This window comes from Pipistrellus hanaki (assembly GCF_964339955.1).
Source record: "Pipistrellus hanaki genome assembly, chromosome: 5".
Lineage (NCBI taxonomy): Eukaryota > Metazoa > Chordata > Mammalia > Chiroptera > Vespertilionidae > Pipistrellus > Pipistrellus hanaki.
In genome coordinates, this window is record NC_140507.1 from 48,548,662 (window position 1) to 48,569,033 (window position 20,372).

The window sequence follows — 20,372 nt, forward strand, 5'->3', positions numbered from 1 at the left end:
AATTCAGTAGGAAAATATTTGTATTTTAGAGATAATCAAATATTTAGAAGTGAATGTTATAATGTTAATAACTTAGTTTAAAATACCTCCACAGAAATATAGACATTTATGAAGCACACAAATCAAACTGTGAAACATGTTTTTTGAATCATTCAAATCCAAAAGGTAGTACATGAAGCAGCAAGGTGGAGCAGAGCTATGGAGTCCACAGTGTAGCGGTGTGAGCGAAATCTGCCTGCAAAATTAGCTGCCATTTCAAGCCATAAACTGCAATATTACAGGCTGAATTGTGCCTCGACTCCTAAAATTTATATGTATACCTCATAATATAAACTGTATTTGGAGACAGGAACTTTGCAGAGGTAATTAAGGCAAAATGAGATCCTATTTTGAGCCTTAATCCAATATAATCATAATCCAATATGAGCTCACAATCCAACATTCGAAGAGAAGATTAGGACATACACATACACAAGTGCACACTCACACAGAGAAAAGACAATGTGAAGACACAGCCAGAAGGCTGCCATCTACAAGGAAGGCTGGAGGCCTCTGAAGAAACAGAACCTGCGGACACCTTCATCTTGGACTTCTGGCTTCCAGGTCATGAGAAATAAATTTCTGTTGTTTAAGGCACCCAGCCTGTGGTATTTTGTTACGGCAGCCCTGGCAAACAAATACAGAAGTCCTCCCAAATATAATCAAATCAGAAAGCTGTAAGCGAAGGTCCTTGAGATGCTGTCTAATCCAGCCATCATCCTTTAGGCAAACCCACCTCTAAGCCTTCCAGTATAAGAATAAAGAGAATGCCTGGGAAGAATGTCTGCTATTCATGGGAGATGACAGTTGTTAGGGAGGGCACACTGAAAATAGAATTCTGAAATCTAAATTCTAAATTCTTTACCATCAGTCAGTTTTGGACATCTATTTCAGAACAGTAATCTTCAGTCCTTGGTTGACAAATGAAAAGGAAAAAAATTATAAGGCTTGGCTACAGAACACACGCTGTATTAATATTAGTTAACTTTAATCAGTAAAAACGCATGAAAAGCTAGATGTCTCTATCATTCTCTTTCACTCAGAATTCAGATAAGGTAATGAAAAACATTTTTGTATTAAAAAAAAAAGGCTCTCTTTCACACTTTACCTTACTTGCAAGCTTCTTTGTTCATCTCTATATAAAAATATAAGTAGAACTGTTTCCCAATAAAATTCCATTTTCAACGTCACCAAGAAGTCTTGAAAAAAAGCTTAATATAGCATATGCTAACTGTAGGTGGTGTTGGTTTCTCTTCCACAAATTACAAAAATAAATTAGCAAAGGATTTATACTTACTATATAGCAATGTTTCTGCAGATCTATTTGCACTGTTTCTAATTTCTTGGTTATTTTTCATGTAAATCAGAAGAGTTTGACATGGCTCAGCTTGACATCCTTAGAACAATATCCCCTTATGGGCCATCTCCATGACTGTCCCCAATCTTCATTTCCTTTGACCTCTCTTGACCGCCATTCATTCTTGAAACTCTCACAATATGTTTAAAACCTGCAATACCTGACTATTTAGTCAAAAGCACTGACCTCTTTTCCCTTAAATTATCAAATTAAACACACACACACACACACACACACACACCAAAAAAAAAAAAAAAAAAAAAAAAAAAGGACAGCCAACAAAACAATAGCTATCCATTGTGAATGAATCAAAATTATACCTATCTTTTGTCAGATGAGCAAAAAGTATATTTTTTTAGAGTGCCTTCTAGTTGGTTATCCTAACTGAATGCTTAATACAAGGATTATCCTGGTTTCTTTGACCTTTTCTTTTTCACACTCCGTCCCCCAATGAAATGTATCCAACTCATGGCTTCAGTCCATAGTGGTATTTTAACCCCAAAACGCTGACCCACACCCAGGCTTACAGTTCAACATGCACATGGATTACAGTTACATCCAATTTGAATGTTTTCAAACTGTTTAACAATTGAATTCTTCTTCCCAGATAAGACTCTCTTGACTCTCAAATCTGGCTTCCCTTTCCAGGTACCCTGATGGATTGACTCAATCTTCCTCACCTGGCCACTTTGCTCACATACAGTGTATGGCTCCTTTGGTGCACTAACACTGAAGTTCAGTAGTTTTGACAGAGACTGTAGGATCCACAAAGTCAAAATATTTAGTAGATAGCTTTGTACACACCAAAAAAAAAAAATGTTTCCCAGCCCCCTATAGAAGATAGCTCTATCCTAACACTTAATAAGTTGTTTTTAAGCTATTTGCATATATTCACACACACACACACACACACACACACACACACACACACACACACCATTAGACTCTAGGCTTCATTATAATACTAGTACAGAATCCCCTAAAGCTTTTACCTTGTAGCTCCCTGGACACTACTAATCTCCTTGGCCTTAGCCACTTGTCTTATTCCTTGTTAGTTTTTTAAATCTCTATTTCTAACACAGAACCTAGTTCACAGTATTCACTCAATATATATTGGTGAACTATTTTGAACTCCCTCTAGGAAATTTGAGTCGTTTTTTACTCTTCTTGCTTTATCCCCTAGAATAGATCAACTCTGCACACCCCAACCCCAAGGAAAAAAACACAATGTTTGGTTGCACTGGATTGTTTGCAATAATTCCCTCTTTCTCTTTCCGTGCCCTTGGTTAGTCTCCTCCAATACTGACTCTGGGCTTGCTTTGGTCAGTGGGATAATAGCAAATATAATGCAAGTAGACACACGAACAGTATTTTGTCGCTGAGCCTTGCCCCTTCTTGCTGCACATGTAACCCTGATACCACCAGATGAATGAGCCAGGCTGGCCTGCTGGATGATGAAAGACACATGGCCCTGATAACCCCTTACTCCAGAACATAAGTGAAGCCATCGAATACTAGCTGACCACAGATACATGAGAAAAATTCTACTGTATAAATGAGCCCAGCCAAGACCAGCAAAAGAACCACCCAGATGAACCTAGCCAAAATCTCTGACCCACAAAATCATGAGCTAATAAACCATCTTCTTTAAGCCAATATGTGTGTGCTGTTGTTTTTCCAGGGAGAGAGTAGCTGTATGCAGCATAAACTAGTTATTATATTGGTCTTCATTTTAACTGTTTCTGAGATTTATGCCTTAAATTTTACTCCCAAAGTGTGGAAAGAGTATCTGTCCCCACTTTGTTCTCTACCCTCATGCTATATACTAAGATAACATACCAATCTGTTATCTTAGTATATATTAGTATATATTCTTTTCTTAGTTTCTATTCAAATATGTAAAACACTTCTGCTAAACGAATCTTCCTAAAACTTTTCTTTTAACCATATCCTGATCAATGATAAATAAGGACACCTTATTTCTTAAATATGAAGTCTACTTTGTATCTTAAATATCTATTTTTATATTCAACATATCCATTTTTAGCCTAAAACCATTATAGATAAGCTCTATGAGAAATGAACTGTAGAATCGTAGGTAGTATAATCTTACAACTTTCCCTGACAGATGAAATCGTCTATCCTGTGCCTATCCCACCACTGTATTTGGAAGCAGGGATTTCACCAGTTCACAGCTGGAGAGGATATTTGCCTCTGGACAAATCCTACCTCAAATTTCACCCATATTTGATTTAGATGATATTTAAGTGAGACTTTGACCTTCAGACTTTAGAGATGATGCTAAAATGAATTTAAGACTTTTGGGGCTGTTGGTAAGGCATGAATGCATTTTGCATGTGAGAAAGACATGAATTTAGAAAAGCTAGGGGTGGAATGTTATAAACTAAATGTCTGTGTTCCCTCAAATTCAAGTGTTGAAGTCTTGTGATTTTGTGTATATATATATATATATATATATATATATATATAGTCTTTCAGATGACTAAAATAATAAATCTCACATATGTTTGACCTTCATCACTCTCTCTTGCCCTCTGTCACTCTTCCCCTGTGCTTTCTGGGGAAACAGCAAGAAGGCAGCCATATGAAGCCAGAAGAGAGTTCTCCCTAGCACCTGAGCATGCTGGTGCCCTAATCTGGGACTGCCAGCTTCCAGAACTGTGAGAAGATAAATTTCTATCTAAACCACCCAGTCTGTGGCATTTTATTATATCAGCCTGATCCAAGACAACTTGTCGATATTCATAAGGCAAGAATCACTTGCATCTCTACCAATCAAAATTAATCTTTAAGTCTATAGACAAGAGTGACTTGGCATTGCTATCAGTTTTCTACAATTTACAGTTGCAAAATAGCCCAAAGATTATGAAATAACATAGAAAATTGCACCAGACAGGATACCTAGTAATCCTTCCTGGAATTCCAAGCTCTCTCATATGTTTCCCTGACATATCTAAACAACCAACAATAAGCTAATTGCCCTGAAGTTACTCCAGAGGAGACCTTCTGTCACCTCTTTTGATTAAATCTTTTTTAATCAAACATAGGCAACATTTGTTTGTCTTTATTACAAGTGCAATCCACAGTTCCCAAGTTCATACCAGCCAAAAGGAACACTTCGGAGTCAGAGCCACAAAGATGTCATCTTAGCACCTAACTTGGTCCTCACTAGCAAACTCTGGAACCTTCACGCCCTTCCTATTTTGTTAAGGGATCCAGGCTGCAGTGTTGTATAAGCTCTGCTATTGTTCTCATCATGGCTAATTCAAGGCACCAGATCCCCTTGAGCTTTTACCTTATAGCTCCCTGGGCACCACTGATCTTCTTGGCCTTAGCCACTACTATGTGACACCTTCCTGAAGTCACCCATAATGTCATGTGAAGCTGCTTATTCTACTCTCCCAATCACTCATTGACAAACAAAAAAGGAACAAATGAAAGTGAAAAGAGCTATCATTTATTGAGCTTCTATTATGTGCCAAGCCTTTAGGTACTATTCATTCTTTAAACTGATGACATTTTTGTTTCTGCTTGGACAGTTAAAGTAAATGCACCTTCCCTAAAAGAATGTGCCTCAAATAAAAATTGTTTTCACATTCTTTAAATTTCTTAGTATCTCATACCTCATCCAGATCTAAGTTTTCCCAATTGTCCAAAAATGTCCTTTGCAGTTGGTCTATAGTACAAACCAGGATCCAATCCAGGACAGTGCAACTAGTGGTCATGCTCTTTTAAGTCTTAATCTAGAAAAATATCCCTCTTCATTAACTTCCTGTTGAAGAGGAAGGACTAGTTCTCCTATAAAATGTCATTCTTTCTGGATCTGTCCTTTGCTTCTTCGTGGTATTTATTTAACTTGTGTATCTATCTTCTATCTTCCCTTAAAACGAGGATAGCTATAGTTTTTATTCACATTCAATATTTTTGTCAGCTGGCCAGGTCATGTGCTCCAAGGGACACCATTTTCATTTTTTAATGCAAATTAAGGCACTTATAAAAGCTACTGGCTATCCTGGCTGACTGACTGACTCCTCATCATGGGGATGCTGTAATAGAACAGATTAATAATAATGAGTCCAATTGGTGGATGACTATTAAAGCCCTTTTTAATGGTGACACTCTGTGGATCTCTTTGATGGTTGTATAAAATGCCCCCCAAATTATTTGACACTGTGCACTGACAGTGCAATCGATAACCTCTCACCTGACATCTGGGATCTGTGACTGTTTGGCTATAGAATTCTGCAGACGTGACCCTGTACCCATTTCCAGGCCCAGACCTTAAGAAACTAGGAGCTCCCACTTCCTTCTCCTGGAACACTCCTTCCTGGATCCTAGCCACCATGCTCTGATGAAGCCTAAACCACTCTGTAGAGAGACGCCCATCACCAAGTAAGTGAACTCTCTTGGAAGTCAAGCCTCCAGCCCCAGCAAAGATGAGCTGTCCTAGCCAAGACCCACCCAAATTGCAGACTGCTGAGTAAAGTGGCCACTTCCGGTTTAGGGTGATCTCCTTTAGCTGCAGTAGATAATACAACAGTCTATAACATAATGTGACTCTCCAGGCCTCCACATACACATTCCCACAATATGCCTCACACCAACAGTGAACGAAAGAACTCTGAGGCAGGGCCTTCTCTAAGGAGCTCTCAATTTTTTTCTCCCCTGTCACAGGCAATGTCCTTTGTCTCTCATCTCCTCTCCCACTGCCTAATTTAGGATAAACGCACTGTCATATAAAGATGCTGAGATCCATCTTCTGCAGCATCTGCACCCTCGCTGTTTGGTTTCCAGAGGAATCATAGGTTTCTCTGAGCCACACACTGGACCCCTCCATAGACTTCCCGGGGCTCCTGCTTTGTTCTGGGCTAGTATAGCCTTTGGGTGCTGGCTTCAAGGGACAAGACAGAAGCAAAAGGTACTTGATCCAGTAAAGTGCAGTCCACGTGGGACTCTTCAACCTGCTCTGAGTTTAAGAGGGATCATATAGCCAAGCAAAGGGCCAGGGAATGCAAAGGAGCAGCCGAGCTTGGACACAAGCTGCCTCTGTCTGCAGTGGCTCCATCACATAAAATCTGCCTGCATTTCCCAGGAAGGGAATGGGTTTCTCTGCATCCCTTCTTGGGTTCTCCAGCTCCTCTGATGAACTATCCTCCCTCCTGGATTCCCTCTCTCTTCCCTCTCTCTTCTCTTCTCTCTCTCTCTCTCTCTCTCTCTCTCTCTCTCTCTCTCTCTCTCTCTCTCTCTCTCATACACACACACACACACACACACACACACACACACACACACACACACATTCCCCTTCCTTCATTTCAGGAAAGAGTTAAAAACAAGACTCCTGCCCTGCAGGGCCTGGGAGGGGGCGGCTCTGTGCTTTATAGCGGCTGCCTATAAGGAGGGCTGAAAGCTTAGGACACGTACTTTCTGTCCTAAAGTAGAGCAGAAAGTCGGAAAGATTTTGGAGGAGAAGGCAGGGACAGACAGAAGGGGGGCGTGTGTTCCGTTCCGCTGGAGTTTTCTTTTTCTTGCTAGTCCTTGCGCGCGCAGTCATCCCTGCGGTCTGGGGATTGCGGACAGAGGTGGCGAGGCTCCATCCCAGCCGGTGGCCAGAGGCTGGGGGCAGGGGAGACCTCGGCACAGAAGCGGTGCCCAGGAAGTTTTCCGACGCAGAGGCAGCAGTGCAGCCCGATTGCTGCCGCCGCGCGGGAGCCCAGGACCCACGCCACCCAACCTCTCCGGCTCTGCTTCCTCTCGCCCAGCCTCCGGGGCGCCCAGGTGCCACGCGCGGACCGGGCAGCTGTCTGCCCCGCCTGGCTCCACGGTCGGTGCAACTCTTTCCTCTCGGGGACCGGCCAGGGGTGGGGAAGATGCCGCCTGAGCCTCTCGGTTGGGAGGAGAGGGAGCAGGCATCAATGTCGCCCGGCGCTCTGCACTTTGGGGCACCCTCCCGCACACGGTCTAGGGGTGCGCGGTGGGCGCCGGCGCCTTTTTAGGAGGGGCTCTCTGCGGGCGCGTCTGGGGTTTGAGGAACTGATTGAAAGCCCGCTGCCTACCCAGGTGGGATTCGGATGTTTAGTGAAAGGAAAATATACAGCTCTCCCTGGGTCTCCCTTTCCCCGGGCATGCAAGAACTTTATGGAACATCACGCCCCTGTCGCAAGCTCCAAAGCTTACTTGGGAAAGGTGTCCCGCAGCCTTTTCTAACTCGCCTGCGTCTCCTCCCTGCACACCCGGGGTTGTCAAGGGTAGCCAAGGGCACTGGGTGTGCGGGACAGATGTTTTGGAAAACCCCCAGGCGGCTGGTTTGGAAACCTGCCTGTGGATATCTGGGCGTTCGGTTCTATGCTGTCCTTTAAAGGGCACTTGTTGCCTTTCACGTGCAGAAAACTGGGGCTGTTTCTAGGTAATCAGCTCTGTTTACACCATCCTAATGGCGTTCCGGCTAGAGCTGGCGGCGGAGGGGGCTGGGTGGGAGGCAAATTAAAGGCAGACATTGTCAGTAAGGACAGTTGCTGAGATCTAACCCAGCCAGCAAAACCCACAGAAAACTTGTAAAATGTACCTAGTTTTTTGTTTCTTCTTATAGATACCCATGGTTTCTCCCTCTCCCCTCTCCCCCTCCCCAATTACTTCTGTTTTAAGTGGTAACTAATTGAGAAACATCTTGACAATCATTTCATGTAACTACCTGCTCTGAACTCAGACCATTTAGGGAAGGTTGGAATCTCCAAATTACTAATTACAGTACAGGTCTACTTTGATCCTGAGAATCAGAGATGTTAAATGGTTCGAGTGTAAGCATAAGGATCCAGTCCTCTTCCTTAACAATAACTTTTGAACTTCAGAGAATTCTCAGACCCCCAAACAGAACGCTGAATATATAAACCACGTCCCTGAGGTCTGAACTGCAGATGCTTCACTAGAGCTATGATTGGATATGACTGACTATTCCAAGCACAGCATGACTTAGATCCATGGAAGTGAGCTAGACTCATCCTTGGAGGAACATGCATTTGAAGGAGCTTCTTTTGTGTGGTTTTGTATTTTTCATGCAATATGTGGTATTCACGTGCCTTTGCCAAGTATCCGGTAGCTCTGCAACTTAACATGTCGAGAGCTGACGGAGACACCATCACAAATGATTTCTGTGGGGGTATCATTGTTGCAGGGGGAAGGGAAGTGGTTTTAACAGTAACTAGCTCACACTTTGATAAGAACCCACAGCCTTGGCCTCCTTAGCTCCTGCTATAATCAGCTGACCAAGCAGGCCAGCAAGCTAGTGTTCAAATACTAGTGGCACCTTTTGTGGGTGGCAGAATGCGATAGCCAGGTCAGTTTACTAACTATCCTCTAACAGACCCTAATGGGCAGGGAGTCATTCCATTACTGAGAAAAGCCTTCTCTCTCTTGGTTTTAATAAAACTATTACTGAAGGTTCCATTCTGATTGGGAAACTGAGAGCAGCACAAGATATTGAAGGATTTTTTTTTCCCCCTCCCTTCTCTGATCTGAAGAGGATGACAGTATGCTTTGTTCTCAGAGTCCTGGTCTCCAATGCTGAATGGAAACAGGGTCTGTCAATATTCGATTAGACACTCACTCAACCATGTAAGAAGCAAGAAAAACTACTTGCTTTCCTGGAGAAGGTTAACATGTGCAGTATTTGTACCTTATATTTACATTAGATCTTCTATACAACATGAATAAATCTCATTTCCTCCATATATTGACTAAGCTTTATTGATAACTGTCAAAGTAACTCAAAATCCTTAAAAGTGGTTTATTACAACCACAAATAAACTCAGAAAAAGGACACAATTTTTAAAAACTAAGTTTTATGTCATAGATACACCCACCATTACATAAATGAACTTAGGGCCGTGCTCGGCAAACTGTGGTTCTCAAGCCACATGTGGCTCTTTGGCCCCTTGAGTGTGGCTCTTCCACAAAATACCATGGCCTGGGCTAGTCTATTTTGAAGAAGTGACATTAGAAGAAGTTTAAGTTTAAAAAATTTGACTCTCAAAAGAAATTTCAATCATTGTACTGTTGATATTTGGCTCTGTTGACTAATGAATTTGCTGACCACTTAGGGCATTCATTTAAAAAGATTGATAAAAACTCACAAGAAGGATAATACAAAACAATTTAAATGTGAGGAGACACTTTTATCTGCCTTTGCTTATTGTGTTACCACCAACCCCCTCATTTTCCCATCTTTTCTTTAAGGATTGTAGTAGAAAACCATAGACTTCCCGGGCAAGAAAGATCACTTGCTCTACAAAAGTGACTAAAACAAGCAAGCAAACAAATGGTCTTTTGAAAACATCTCACAAACCTCTAAGTCTACTGCTTCACTGAAACTGTGGAGAATTCATTCAAACATTTCAGGTGCTAAGAAGGCATGAGAATGAGAGGCACTGCAGGCTAGAGGTTAAGAGCTCAAAGTTAGATTAACTTGCGTTAGAATCGCAGCATTGTCGTCCACCACCTGTGCTTTTGACAAGCATCTTGATGTTCCTGAGCCTCTGGTTCCCTACTTTTAGAATGGAAGGTGTATCTGCTTCACGGGGTCAGGGAGGGTATAGATCAGATGGCATCATGCCTATGGAGTGCCCAGCACCATGACTAGGCATGAGACAGAAATCCCTCGGAAAACCAATGGTGTGTCTGCCTGGAAAAGTCCATTACTCCCAGTTTCTCTTGTTGGCAAATAACATGCCAATAATTTCTGAGGAATGGAAAAGCCAAAACTCCTGTTAGAAGATGTAGATTGTACACATTAATCACCAGGAATTTCAATAAAAATATTTTGTCTTTATCAGTTATACCATATTTATTTAAAACTAAAATTGTAGTGATGGTGTTAACCAGAGTTCTAATTTTAAATTAACATTGCATAATGCTTTAAATGGCTACCTATGCTGCATTTTATTACCTCATGCAAACCAGCACACATATTGGAATATTGGATTCTTAATTATAGAATTGGTAATTTTATGCCTTAGCACTATGTAACTTTTACTCAGCATTTAATGCCTTTTCTTTTCCACTAGTAAAATGTATCTCACCTCTCCAAGATTTTTGTAATTCAGGTTCTTAGCAGAGGTGCAGTGAATGGAAAACATCAACTTTTAAGCTACTTCTTAAAGAAAAAACTGACCTTTCCTCATGCGTATTATAATCTAGATATAAGTATAGCTGCAGAGAGAGAGAGAGCAAGAGAGAGAGAGAGGTTGCCCTAATAGAGCTTTTGCTCTTTTCTGATTTTGTTCTGCTTTGGGGTAAGCTGACATAGATATATCTTATCTAATTACCAAACATATCCTGCTTTTTAACTGGAGCAGTAAATAATCATTTACTGTAGTCTTACTGGCAGCTGGATTTTGTAACCAAAATTATTTTTCTTTTTTTTCTAGGTGAAAAAAAAAGTGAGGGTGTAAAAGCAACAGAATAAGAGACATTTCCTCCAATTTGCATCAAGATGGAAACCTTTTGCTTCAGGGTGTCCTTTTGGGTGGCGCTAGTTGGATGTGTAATTAGTGATAATCTTGAGAGCTACAGCACCAATCTAAGCACTCATACAGATGATTTTACCACTTTTCGTGGGACAGAGCTCGGCTTCCTGGTTACCACTCATCGACCCACTAATTTGGCCCTCCCCAGCAATGGCTCAATGAACAACTATTGTCCACAGCCGACAAAGATTACTTCAGCTTTCAAATACATTAACACTGTGATATCTTGTACTATTTTCATCGTGGGAATGGTGGGGAACGCAACTCTGCTCAGAATCATTTACCAGAACAAGTGTATGAGGAATGGACCCAACGCGCTGATAGCCAGCCTTGCCCTCGGAGACCTTATCTATGTGATCATTGATCTCCCTATCAATGTATTTAAGGTAGGAAGTAACCACAAATGTATCTGCAAGTTTGAACATATGCTCTGATTCTGCAGTCAGAGAGTTGCTGCAGACTTTTCTGACCTGGATTTCAGTCTGTTTTTCTGAGAGCGGTTTCTGCTATCTTACTAGTAGGATTTTAAATGTTTGTTAGTTGTTAAATGTTACACTTAATTTTCTAATGTAATTGTTAACCAAATAGTATTTCAGAAGTGACTCCTCAAAGTGAAGGTCTTTCATGCAGCATTGGAATCTTATTGCTGAGTGGATAGGCAATTTTGGAGCGATCACTTAATTTTTCTGAGATTTCATTTTCAGGGTGAGACCTACTGAGCCCAAAAAAGTGCTCTATATTGATATATTCAGTTGCAGTTACCCTCTTAATGTAATGCTGTGCAGAAGCCCGATATCCATAGTATAGCTTAAAAGGAAAAGCACCTGTTTTATTTTGACTAGATTGATGGGTGGAGCCCAAGCACATGCTAGTTTCCTTGATTATCTGGGTGACTTAGCGATAATAGGATTCACACAATAGCAGGCCTCCCGGGACCTCAGTGAGCAGTATTATTAAACCGTTTAAAATAGGCATCAGTTTACCATTGCCTCTTTCATTTCTTCAGTTTATATTTAAGGAGTGCCTACTGTGTGCCCGCTCCTGAGCTGGGCAATAGGCTCCAAAGACAAATTAGATAAAGTCAGGGGGAGAGGAGGATAACTCACCCACTGCTACCATGGTCACCTTGCTTTGAGGATGAGTTAGTACCAAAACAAACTAAAGTCAAAAGGAATTAGATATTCCATATTTGGTTTCTAGATGTAAGGGGGAAATTGCTACAAGAATTCAAATGAACTAAAAGTCACATGAAATCACCATCTATGCCAAATATTCTGGAATGTCTTTATTCTAAGCCCAGAAAAAAAAACACTTTCTTCAGCCTTTCTTTTTTCTTCTTCTCTGTATTAGCCATAGAAATTAAATAATTCTGAGCAATCATATTCTGAAATAGGACTTTAAATGGCAAGTTTTGTCAATTGAAGGCATAGCTTTTAAATAGACCGGTAGAATAAAAGGACCTTGCAAATGGCAATACAGAAGAAAACCTATTACTAAGTTAATCAAAGAATCACTCTATATAGTTTTTAATTGTTCAAGAAACATAGTATCTTTAATTTCAAGAAAGACTGAAAAGAACAGGAGGGAGGAAGGGAAATGAGTTATCAGAAACTTTCCAATACCCACACTTATAACCTAAACTGATAATGGATTCTATTTGTCAAGAAATCACATTATTTGATACACTGAATTTTCAAGAAATGCAAAAATTTAACCATGTAAATTAATCTATATTTAAAATATATGCATTCATTACAAAACAATTAAAATATCATATCTGGTTTTAGGGACAAAAAATAACCGCCAATTATTAATGGCAATATAGATAGAAGTATAGAACTTAATCCTTATATTTTTTAATGATTCATAAGATTTTGTATATGGAGTGTTGTCTATAGCAAGTTGGATTGTAACAATATATAATAAAAGGATAATATGCAAATTAACCCTAAGGGCAGAACAACCAGAATGACCGGTCGCTATGATATGCACCGACCCCCAGGGGGCAGACGCTCAACACAGGAGCTGTCCCCTGGTGGTCAGTGTGCTCCCAAAGAGAAAGCTCTGCTCAGCCCCAAGCTGGGCTGATGGCTATGAGCTGCAAATGCAGCAGCAGTGGCAGGAGCCTCTCCTGCTTCTGTGGCAGTGCTAAGGATGTCCGACTGTGGCTTAGGATATCTGACTGCGGGCTGCCAGAGGGATGTCTGACTGCCAGCTCAGGCCCAATCATCAGGGGAGCAGGCCTAAGCTGGCAGGTGGACATCCCCTGAAGGGTCCTGGACTATGAGAGGGCACAGGCTGGACTGAGGGACCGCCCCCCCCCCCCCTCCAACAAGTACACAAATTTTCATGCACTGGGCCTCTAGTTTTGAATAAAGTAGAAACCCTAAAAGTGATGGTTGTGCATGGGTGAGCCAGAGCTTATTGTGCCAAGCACATCTATATGTGCATGCAGACACTCCCATAAACTACTTTGGCCTATTACATAAAAACAGGAATGTGGGAAAATACAAATGGAAAAGTAGAGTGAAAAAGATTAAAATGGTGGTCATGGGAAGAAGGAAGAAGTGTAGTCCAATGACTCGGCATAGGAATCTCTGACATGCATAGCGGGGAGTTGGAACCAGAGATAATACTGTAGGTGATTACTGTCTTCATTGAAACAGAGTACAGCAGATCTGGGAAAACAGGTTAAAGAGCCAGTGAGAACATCCAGTAACTGACTGTTGATTACTAATTGGGTCTAATCTAAGCAACATCCTCTTGCTGAGGGCAACAATGGAAAACAAACAAATATAACTTCTGTATGAAATGATCAGGAATGTTCTGCAATGGAAAGTCAAGGTTCCCAATATGTCACTCTGGCAGAGGTTCTGAGAAGTGTGGAAACCAGAGATGTTCACACCAATCCAGTTATCTCCATATTCACACAGCCTTTGACATCTTGTAGACTGAAATCCATCCTGTCAGGGCAGCCGTACAAAAGCTGTTTCTCAACACATCAAGTCATCAAGGCAATTTCTATCTTAAAAGCAAATTGCCACAACTTAATAGATTATATGCTTCAAACACAATAGCTATTTGATATATGCTTAGAATTTGATTTGATTAGAGCCTTTGTTGTTAGAATCAACTTCTAATCAGATTCTTCTGAGACCTTCAAATTAAAATAATGATAATGTTGATAATTTATCAGGGAAATTCTTCATTTACGGACAAGGCACAGGACATTAGCCGTGGTCTGCACATTGCTCATCTCCCAAGTGGATCAAATTACCAATGAATTGCATACGTGATAAGGGTATACTTGTCTAACCCTTTTACTCCTCATCAAGCAAATAAAAACAAACCTTTCTCTTATACTCCAGTAATAGTAATAGTGCTGTAATCATAAATTTAGGTATAGAAACTCTATCCCTGAATTGTAAGACAGAAAATGGTTTTACCATGGTTTCTGCCCCTTGATGCAATGCCTCCCAGCTAGTGTTCCTTGTACGTAGCTCTGGCTCTGCCTCCTTCCAGTGCCTCTCTCTCCATGTTTTTCTTCTGCCTCTATCTACTCCTGCTAATCTGCTCCATATGAGAATACCATGAACCTTCTACCTAAAATATCTCTCCCTTATGCCCCCTCTGGCTTACTCCCCTTTGTTCTTCAGATCTCAGCTTAAACATCTCTTTGTCTGGCAAGTATCCATAATCCAGCCTAGGTTAGTGCCCTTCTCCTGTGCTCCCAGGACACCCTCTGTTAACCCTGTAATAGCATGTAACACACACTCTATTGTATTTGCCAATTCACTTGCCTGTCTGACCCACTAGACCGCAAGTTCCTTGAGGCAAGCTGCCACCATTCTCATTTATCACTGTGTCTCCTGCATCTAACACTGAGCCCAGCTTTAAAAATATTTGATGAATGAGTGCAATAAGAAAATGTACTGTGATTGCCTCTATAAGAATGGTTTTCTCGCATGCAATTCCAGATCTAAGGGTAGACCTACCTACTGTTCGAATTTACTGAATTTCTACTTTTTTCCTTCAAACCAGGAATGTCTCAGGGTCCATAAATGCACCAGCAAAGCAGAGCAGCACATAACAACAGGATCGCTTTCCCCCCTTCCCTTTGTCTCTGGAGGTCAAGAGTTCTTTTCCTATGGTTCAGGCATTGCGTCGTATAATGATTTCCTCTCTCTATATGAAGATAACCAAGCCAAAGGTTCTTTCCAGGATTTCTGTGCAATATACATTCTTTGAGTTTAGTTGCAATTGTGGTTTGATTGAAATATTAAACCTACACGTGTTGTGGAATATGAAAATGAATATTCATATCACAAAAGATTTTATTTGTTCTTTAGAGAATAGGAACGCAGTTGATTTCCTGCCATTGCTAAGATGTGCATTGCAAAACATTATGCTAACCAGGTGATTTAAGAATATATGTACATATCAAATGCCAGAGTGATAAATTTATTACCCAATTTGCTGTTAGAAGGAAGTTGCTGTCTGGAAAGGCTTCAGAACCCTCTCCAACTCTACCTCCCCTTCTGGCTTTTCGTTTCCTGTGTCTGGGAACCTCATTGCTTGCTCTCATGGTTATGTGAAGTAATTATTCTCATGTGAGGTTACTCTGCTAACCCTCAGCATTTGGCTCACGGCGCTGTTATACCATTTCTGGTGGGGGAGGGAAACAGTCCATAACTGCAAGCTTGTTTCCCATGGCTGAGGAGGGAGAGATGGTGTTAGCCCTGTTCTCGTTGAGATGTACAAAGAAAAAAGCATCATTCCTGATGATATCCCTCCATCAAACAGTTCAGCTCATGAAAGAGTTTGTTGTACTCTGCATTTAACATAAAACAGTGCTGGGTAAAGTTTTACTGGGAGACAGGAATTTTTGCATGGTACACAATGCGTGTGGGAGTGCTGCATGATTCCAGCATTCTGATCAATTAAAGCAGATGTTCTGGCTCTTCTATGCTGAAATATTTCTATAGTGTCTTCATCTTATGAGTTGCCAGGATGTGAGTGTTATTTGTTTATTATCATACAAAGTTTACACAGTTAGTCTGAAGAGTGTGCGAACTAAAATGAAAGATGGGGAATCAAGTTTACTGTCTCTGGAAATGATTTGAAGACTATAAAGCAGTTAAATAAGGAATGTTCTAAGAAATTCTGTCAAAGTAAATTTGATAAACTTCCAGAAATTCTACAACTGTCTTCTAGATAATATACTCCTGGGAGTTTTCAATAGCTACAATTTTATTTTTAACAAGGTCTAGTTTTTCTTGGAAAAACTTTCCTATGTTATAAAATTAATATTTGAAGTTAAATTCAATAATAGAGCTGAACATAAGTATCATTCAGTGTTAATTTTTGGTAGCCTTATTTTTTAATTTAAACATTAAAATGTTATAAAACCACATACTATAAAAAGTTTATTTAAACTTAGAAACTTTGAAGTCCTCAGTGTTCCTGGACTCTGAAAGCAAAAATCAAGAGTGCCCTCAGAAAGGCTTAATATTATTTTTTAATGTGTAATTTAGAGGTCACCTTCTAGAATTTAAACATCTTTAAGAGTTTTACTGACAATTTTTGCCATCACAACTTTGAAAACAATTTACTTGTATCAATAATGAGAGCTAGTCAAATTACGCTTCTCATAACACTTATTCTAAACATGCAAGTTCTATTGTTTAGATAAAATTTTATACTAAAAGGTAATGGGGATGGCAGCTAGTTGGCTATTTGGTTTCTCAGTCACATCAGGTCTTTCCTGTCTAAATGTTCTTCATTTATTCACTCAAAAAATATATACCAGTCATTGCAGAAATAGCAGTAAACAAAAACCAGACCAGAATCCTTGCCCTAAAAGATAATAAGCCAGTTAATAAGCCAGTTATATATATATATATTTAACTATATATATATATATATATATATATATATATATATCCCCAAAAAGTGTATATATACTTTGAATGATTATAAAGTCAGGGTTTATTAACATACAGTTCATTTTCAAAATTTAAAAGAACCTACATAAATGAATAATTTTTTGGTCAACATCTATATTCAAACTAATGACCATTCTGGTCCAGGCATTACTGATAATGTGAAGCAATGGAATCACAAACATCAAGAATCATTTAGTTCAGTATTTGTATGCCCTCAATTCGTCAACTGTTGCCAGTTTTGTACCATAAACTTTAGCTTTTATGTATCCCCATAAAAAATTTTAAAAAGTCTAATGGATAAATTTTCTTTGTTCAAAGCTTAGTCTGGCTTCACCCATTATTTCAAATCAGCTAAACCTGAAAAGGAGTGAAAATTAAGTGAGTTCTCAGCTGTTAAAGGGAGGATACCCGGTGTCCCAAAAAATGTATATACAGTACACTTTAAATAATTATAAAGGCAGTGTTTGTACTTCAATTGAGTTTTCAAGCTTTCAGTAGCATTTTAGGATGGATTTCCTTTGTTCAAACTATAGTGTGCCTAAAAATTAAGAATCATCCTTTGATTTACCAGCTGTTAAAGTGTGTATACACGTTTCTGGTACACCCTGCCGCATAGGAGATAAGTGCTAAAGATAAAAGTAAATTGGAGAAGGGGGGAGAGGATATTAATTTAAGAATGGGTGGCTGGCCAAAACCGGTTTGGATCAGTGGATAGAGTGTCAGCCTGTGGACTGAATGGTCCCAGGTTCGATTCTGGTCAAGGGCATGTACCTTGGTTGCGGGCACATCCCCAGTAGGGGGTGTGAAGGAGGCAGCTAATTGATGTTTCTCTCTGATCGATATTTCTAGCTCTCTATCCCTCTCCCTTCCTCTCTGTAAAAAAAAATAAATAAATAAAATATTTTTTTTTTCAAAAAAGAATGGGTGGCTGAAAAAGTGGCAATACAAAGTGGCAGTTGAATAAAAACAAAAGAGAAAAGGGCAAACCACATGCCATTGTCTAAGTAAGAGCCACCAGCAAAGCAAATGGAAAAGGATCTGGGGCGGGACTTGCCTGGAGGCTACAGGAACAGCAAGGAGGCCATGGCAACTGAATGGAAGGAGAGAGCAGAGGTCACAGGAATATGGGTTGGGCCAGAGATGGAGGGAAGCAGATTACGTAGGGCCCAATAATAGAGTGACAATGTAAGTTATTGTCCAATCCAGGATATTTATGAGAGTAAAAGGAGACACTATCAATAATTACATCTGGACAGTATGAATAAACAAAGACTGTCCTGAATAAACCAGGAAATATGATCAGCCTACCAATACATTTTTATAAAGCCTTTATCGATTTTCTCTGGAAGCTTTTATTTATTTATTGTTTGTTTGATTTGAGGAGAAAAAGAGAGAGAAGAGAAACATCGATGTGAGAGAGAAACATAAATTGGTTGCCTCCCCTACGTCCCCTGACTGGGGACTGAACTCCCAACCTAGGTATGTGCCTTGACCAGAAATCAAACTCTCAACCTTTTGGTGTACAGAAATGTGCTCCAAACAACCGAGCCACACAGCCAGAAAGAGATAGGAAGCTTTTAACAAGAACGTTATGGCTACTATGTTGAAAAAACATTTTTAAATTATTAAGGGAAAATATGCAATATTAAAGTGTTATTTATACCCTACCCAGTTCAGCTCAGTGGATAGAGCATCAGCCTGCAAACTGAAGGATCCCAGGTTTGATTTGGGTCAAGGGTACATGCCCAAATTGCAGACTCGAACCCCAGTAGGGGGCATGCAGGAGACAGCCAATCAATGATTCTCTCTCATCATTGATGTTTCTATCTCTCTCTCCCTCTCCTTCCTCTCTGAAATCAATAAAAATATATTTTTAAAATGATATTTATACCAATATATAACAGAATAATATTACCTAAAGCATAATCAGTGCTTACTCTGTGCTGGACTAACTCATTTGATCCTCAAAACAAGCCTATGATTCACTAGTATTGCCTGAATCCCAAAAATAAAGAAACTGAGTACAGTGTTTAAGGACTTATTTAAGGTTACACAGCCATCAAGTGGTAGAGCCAGAATTTGAGTCCATTCTGATGTCAGAGGCCATGCTGTTAGCTAAGCTGCCACTCTGCTTCTCTCCCATATACCTACCTCATAGGAAAACTTCATAATTATCAAAATGGCATCTCTAATACAGAAGTATGTTTTCAGAATGATCAATGATGAACGTCATCCCCTTTTCTCTCCTCCATTAAACCTAACAGCTTTTTTAGTCACTTATTTAAAACAGAAGTAAGCTATTATAAGGGAAAATGTAATTGAAACAAAGATTGTTTTTGAAAATAGCTTGTAAGTTGTAAGTCTTGCAGATTTGCATTGGAACATCTGGTAGACAGATTTTTGTATTCTATACTCATTGTCATGTTGGTGAGGCCAACTGACAGAAGGGAGCCAGAAAAATAAAAAATAAATAAATAAATTGAAAGGAAAGGGTTAGTTCTTTGACAAACCAATTGCCTAGCCATATCATCTGCTCATCTGCTCAGAAGAACATTTTTTATCAAACTGGCTTCCTACCCTAGTCACTGGAAAGGACAGCGTGGACACGATCCATATTTTCAGTTGGGCTTGAAACATCAGAGTTTACTGAAAAAACTAAAGGTTACATTGATAGACCTGCCTCCCTAGGTTTATAAGATGCACAGGAGTTAAAAACGGGAATACAAAAGCATAAACAGATGACATTTGGGAATATGTCTCAACTGACTTTTTAAAATATATATATATATATTTTTTTAAATATATTTTATTGATTTTTCACAGAGAGGAAGGGAGAAGGGATAGAGAGCTAGAAACATTGATGAGAGAGAATCATCGACCAGCTGCCTCCTGCACACCCCCCACTGGGGATATGCCCGCAACCAATGTATATGCCCTTGACCGGAATTGAACCTGGGACCTTTCAGTCTGCAGACCGACGCTCTATCCACTAAGCCAAACCGGTTTCAGCTTAAATATATTTTTGTTGATATCAGAGAGGAAGGGAGAGAGAGAGAGAAACATCAATGATGAGAGAAAATCATTAATTGGCTTCCCCCTGCACAACCCTCCATTAGGGATCAAGACCGCACCCCAAGAATATGCCCTTTACCAGAATCGAACCCAGGACCCTTAAGGCTGATGCTCTATCCACTGCAAAATTCCAGCTGGGGCTCAACTGATATTTTAAAAGAAACAAGAAATTCTCAAATTTTAAAAATTTATATATCAAGCATACTTTTTTTGTGAAGTGGTTCCATAAAATCCAAAACAATTTGAATAAGGAACTTTATTAATAGATCTAATTTTAAAAGCAAATAATAAAGCAATTCTGCAGACTGTCTGTACAAAAGAAAACAAACAAAAAACTCTAACCACTGTGAACTTTAAGTTTAGTTTCACAAAATAAATATGTCTTGATGTCATTTATGTCATAAATGTTGTTTCTCT

At 39.8% G+C, this 20,372-nt stretch overlaps 2 protein-coding genes across 3 annotated transcripts in view; one reads left to right on the plus strand and one right to left on the minus strand.

Moving 5' to 3' along the window:
- Positions 1-20,372, minus strand: part of TTC29 (tetratricopeptide repeat domain 29) — a 540,856-nt gene that overhangs the window by 445,000 nt on the left and 75,484 nt on the right. The gene's annotated exons all lie outside the window — the stretch shown is intronic.
- EDNRA (endothelin receptor type A) overlaps positions 6,740-20,372 on the plus strand; it is a 44,581-nt gene continuing 30,948 nt past the window's right edge. Inside the window, exons 1-2 of one of the 2 annotated variants that reach the window (XM_084884294.1) lie at positions 6,740-7,241; positions 10,840-11,324. In XM_084884294.1, coding sequence (XP_084740420.1) covers positions 10,905-11,324 — 420 coding nt within the window. In that variant the 5' untranslated portion in view covers positions 6,740-7,241; positions 10,840-10,904. Of the gene's footprint in view, positions 7,246-10,839; positions 11,325-20,372 lie in introns of both variants that reach the window. The other variant, XM_084884295.1, reaches the window with a different exon arrangement.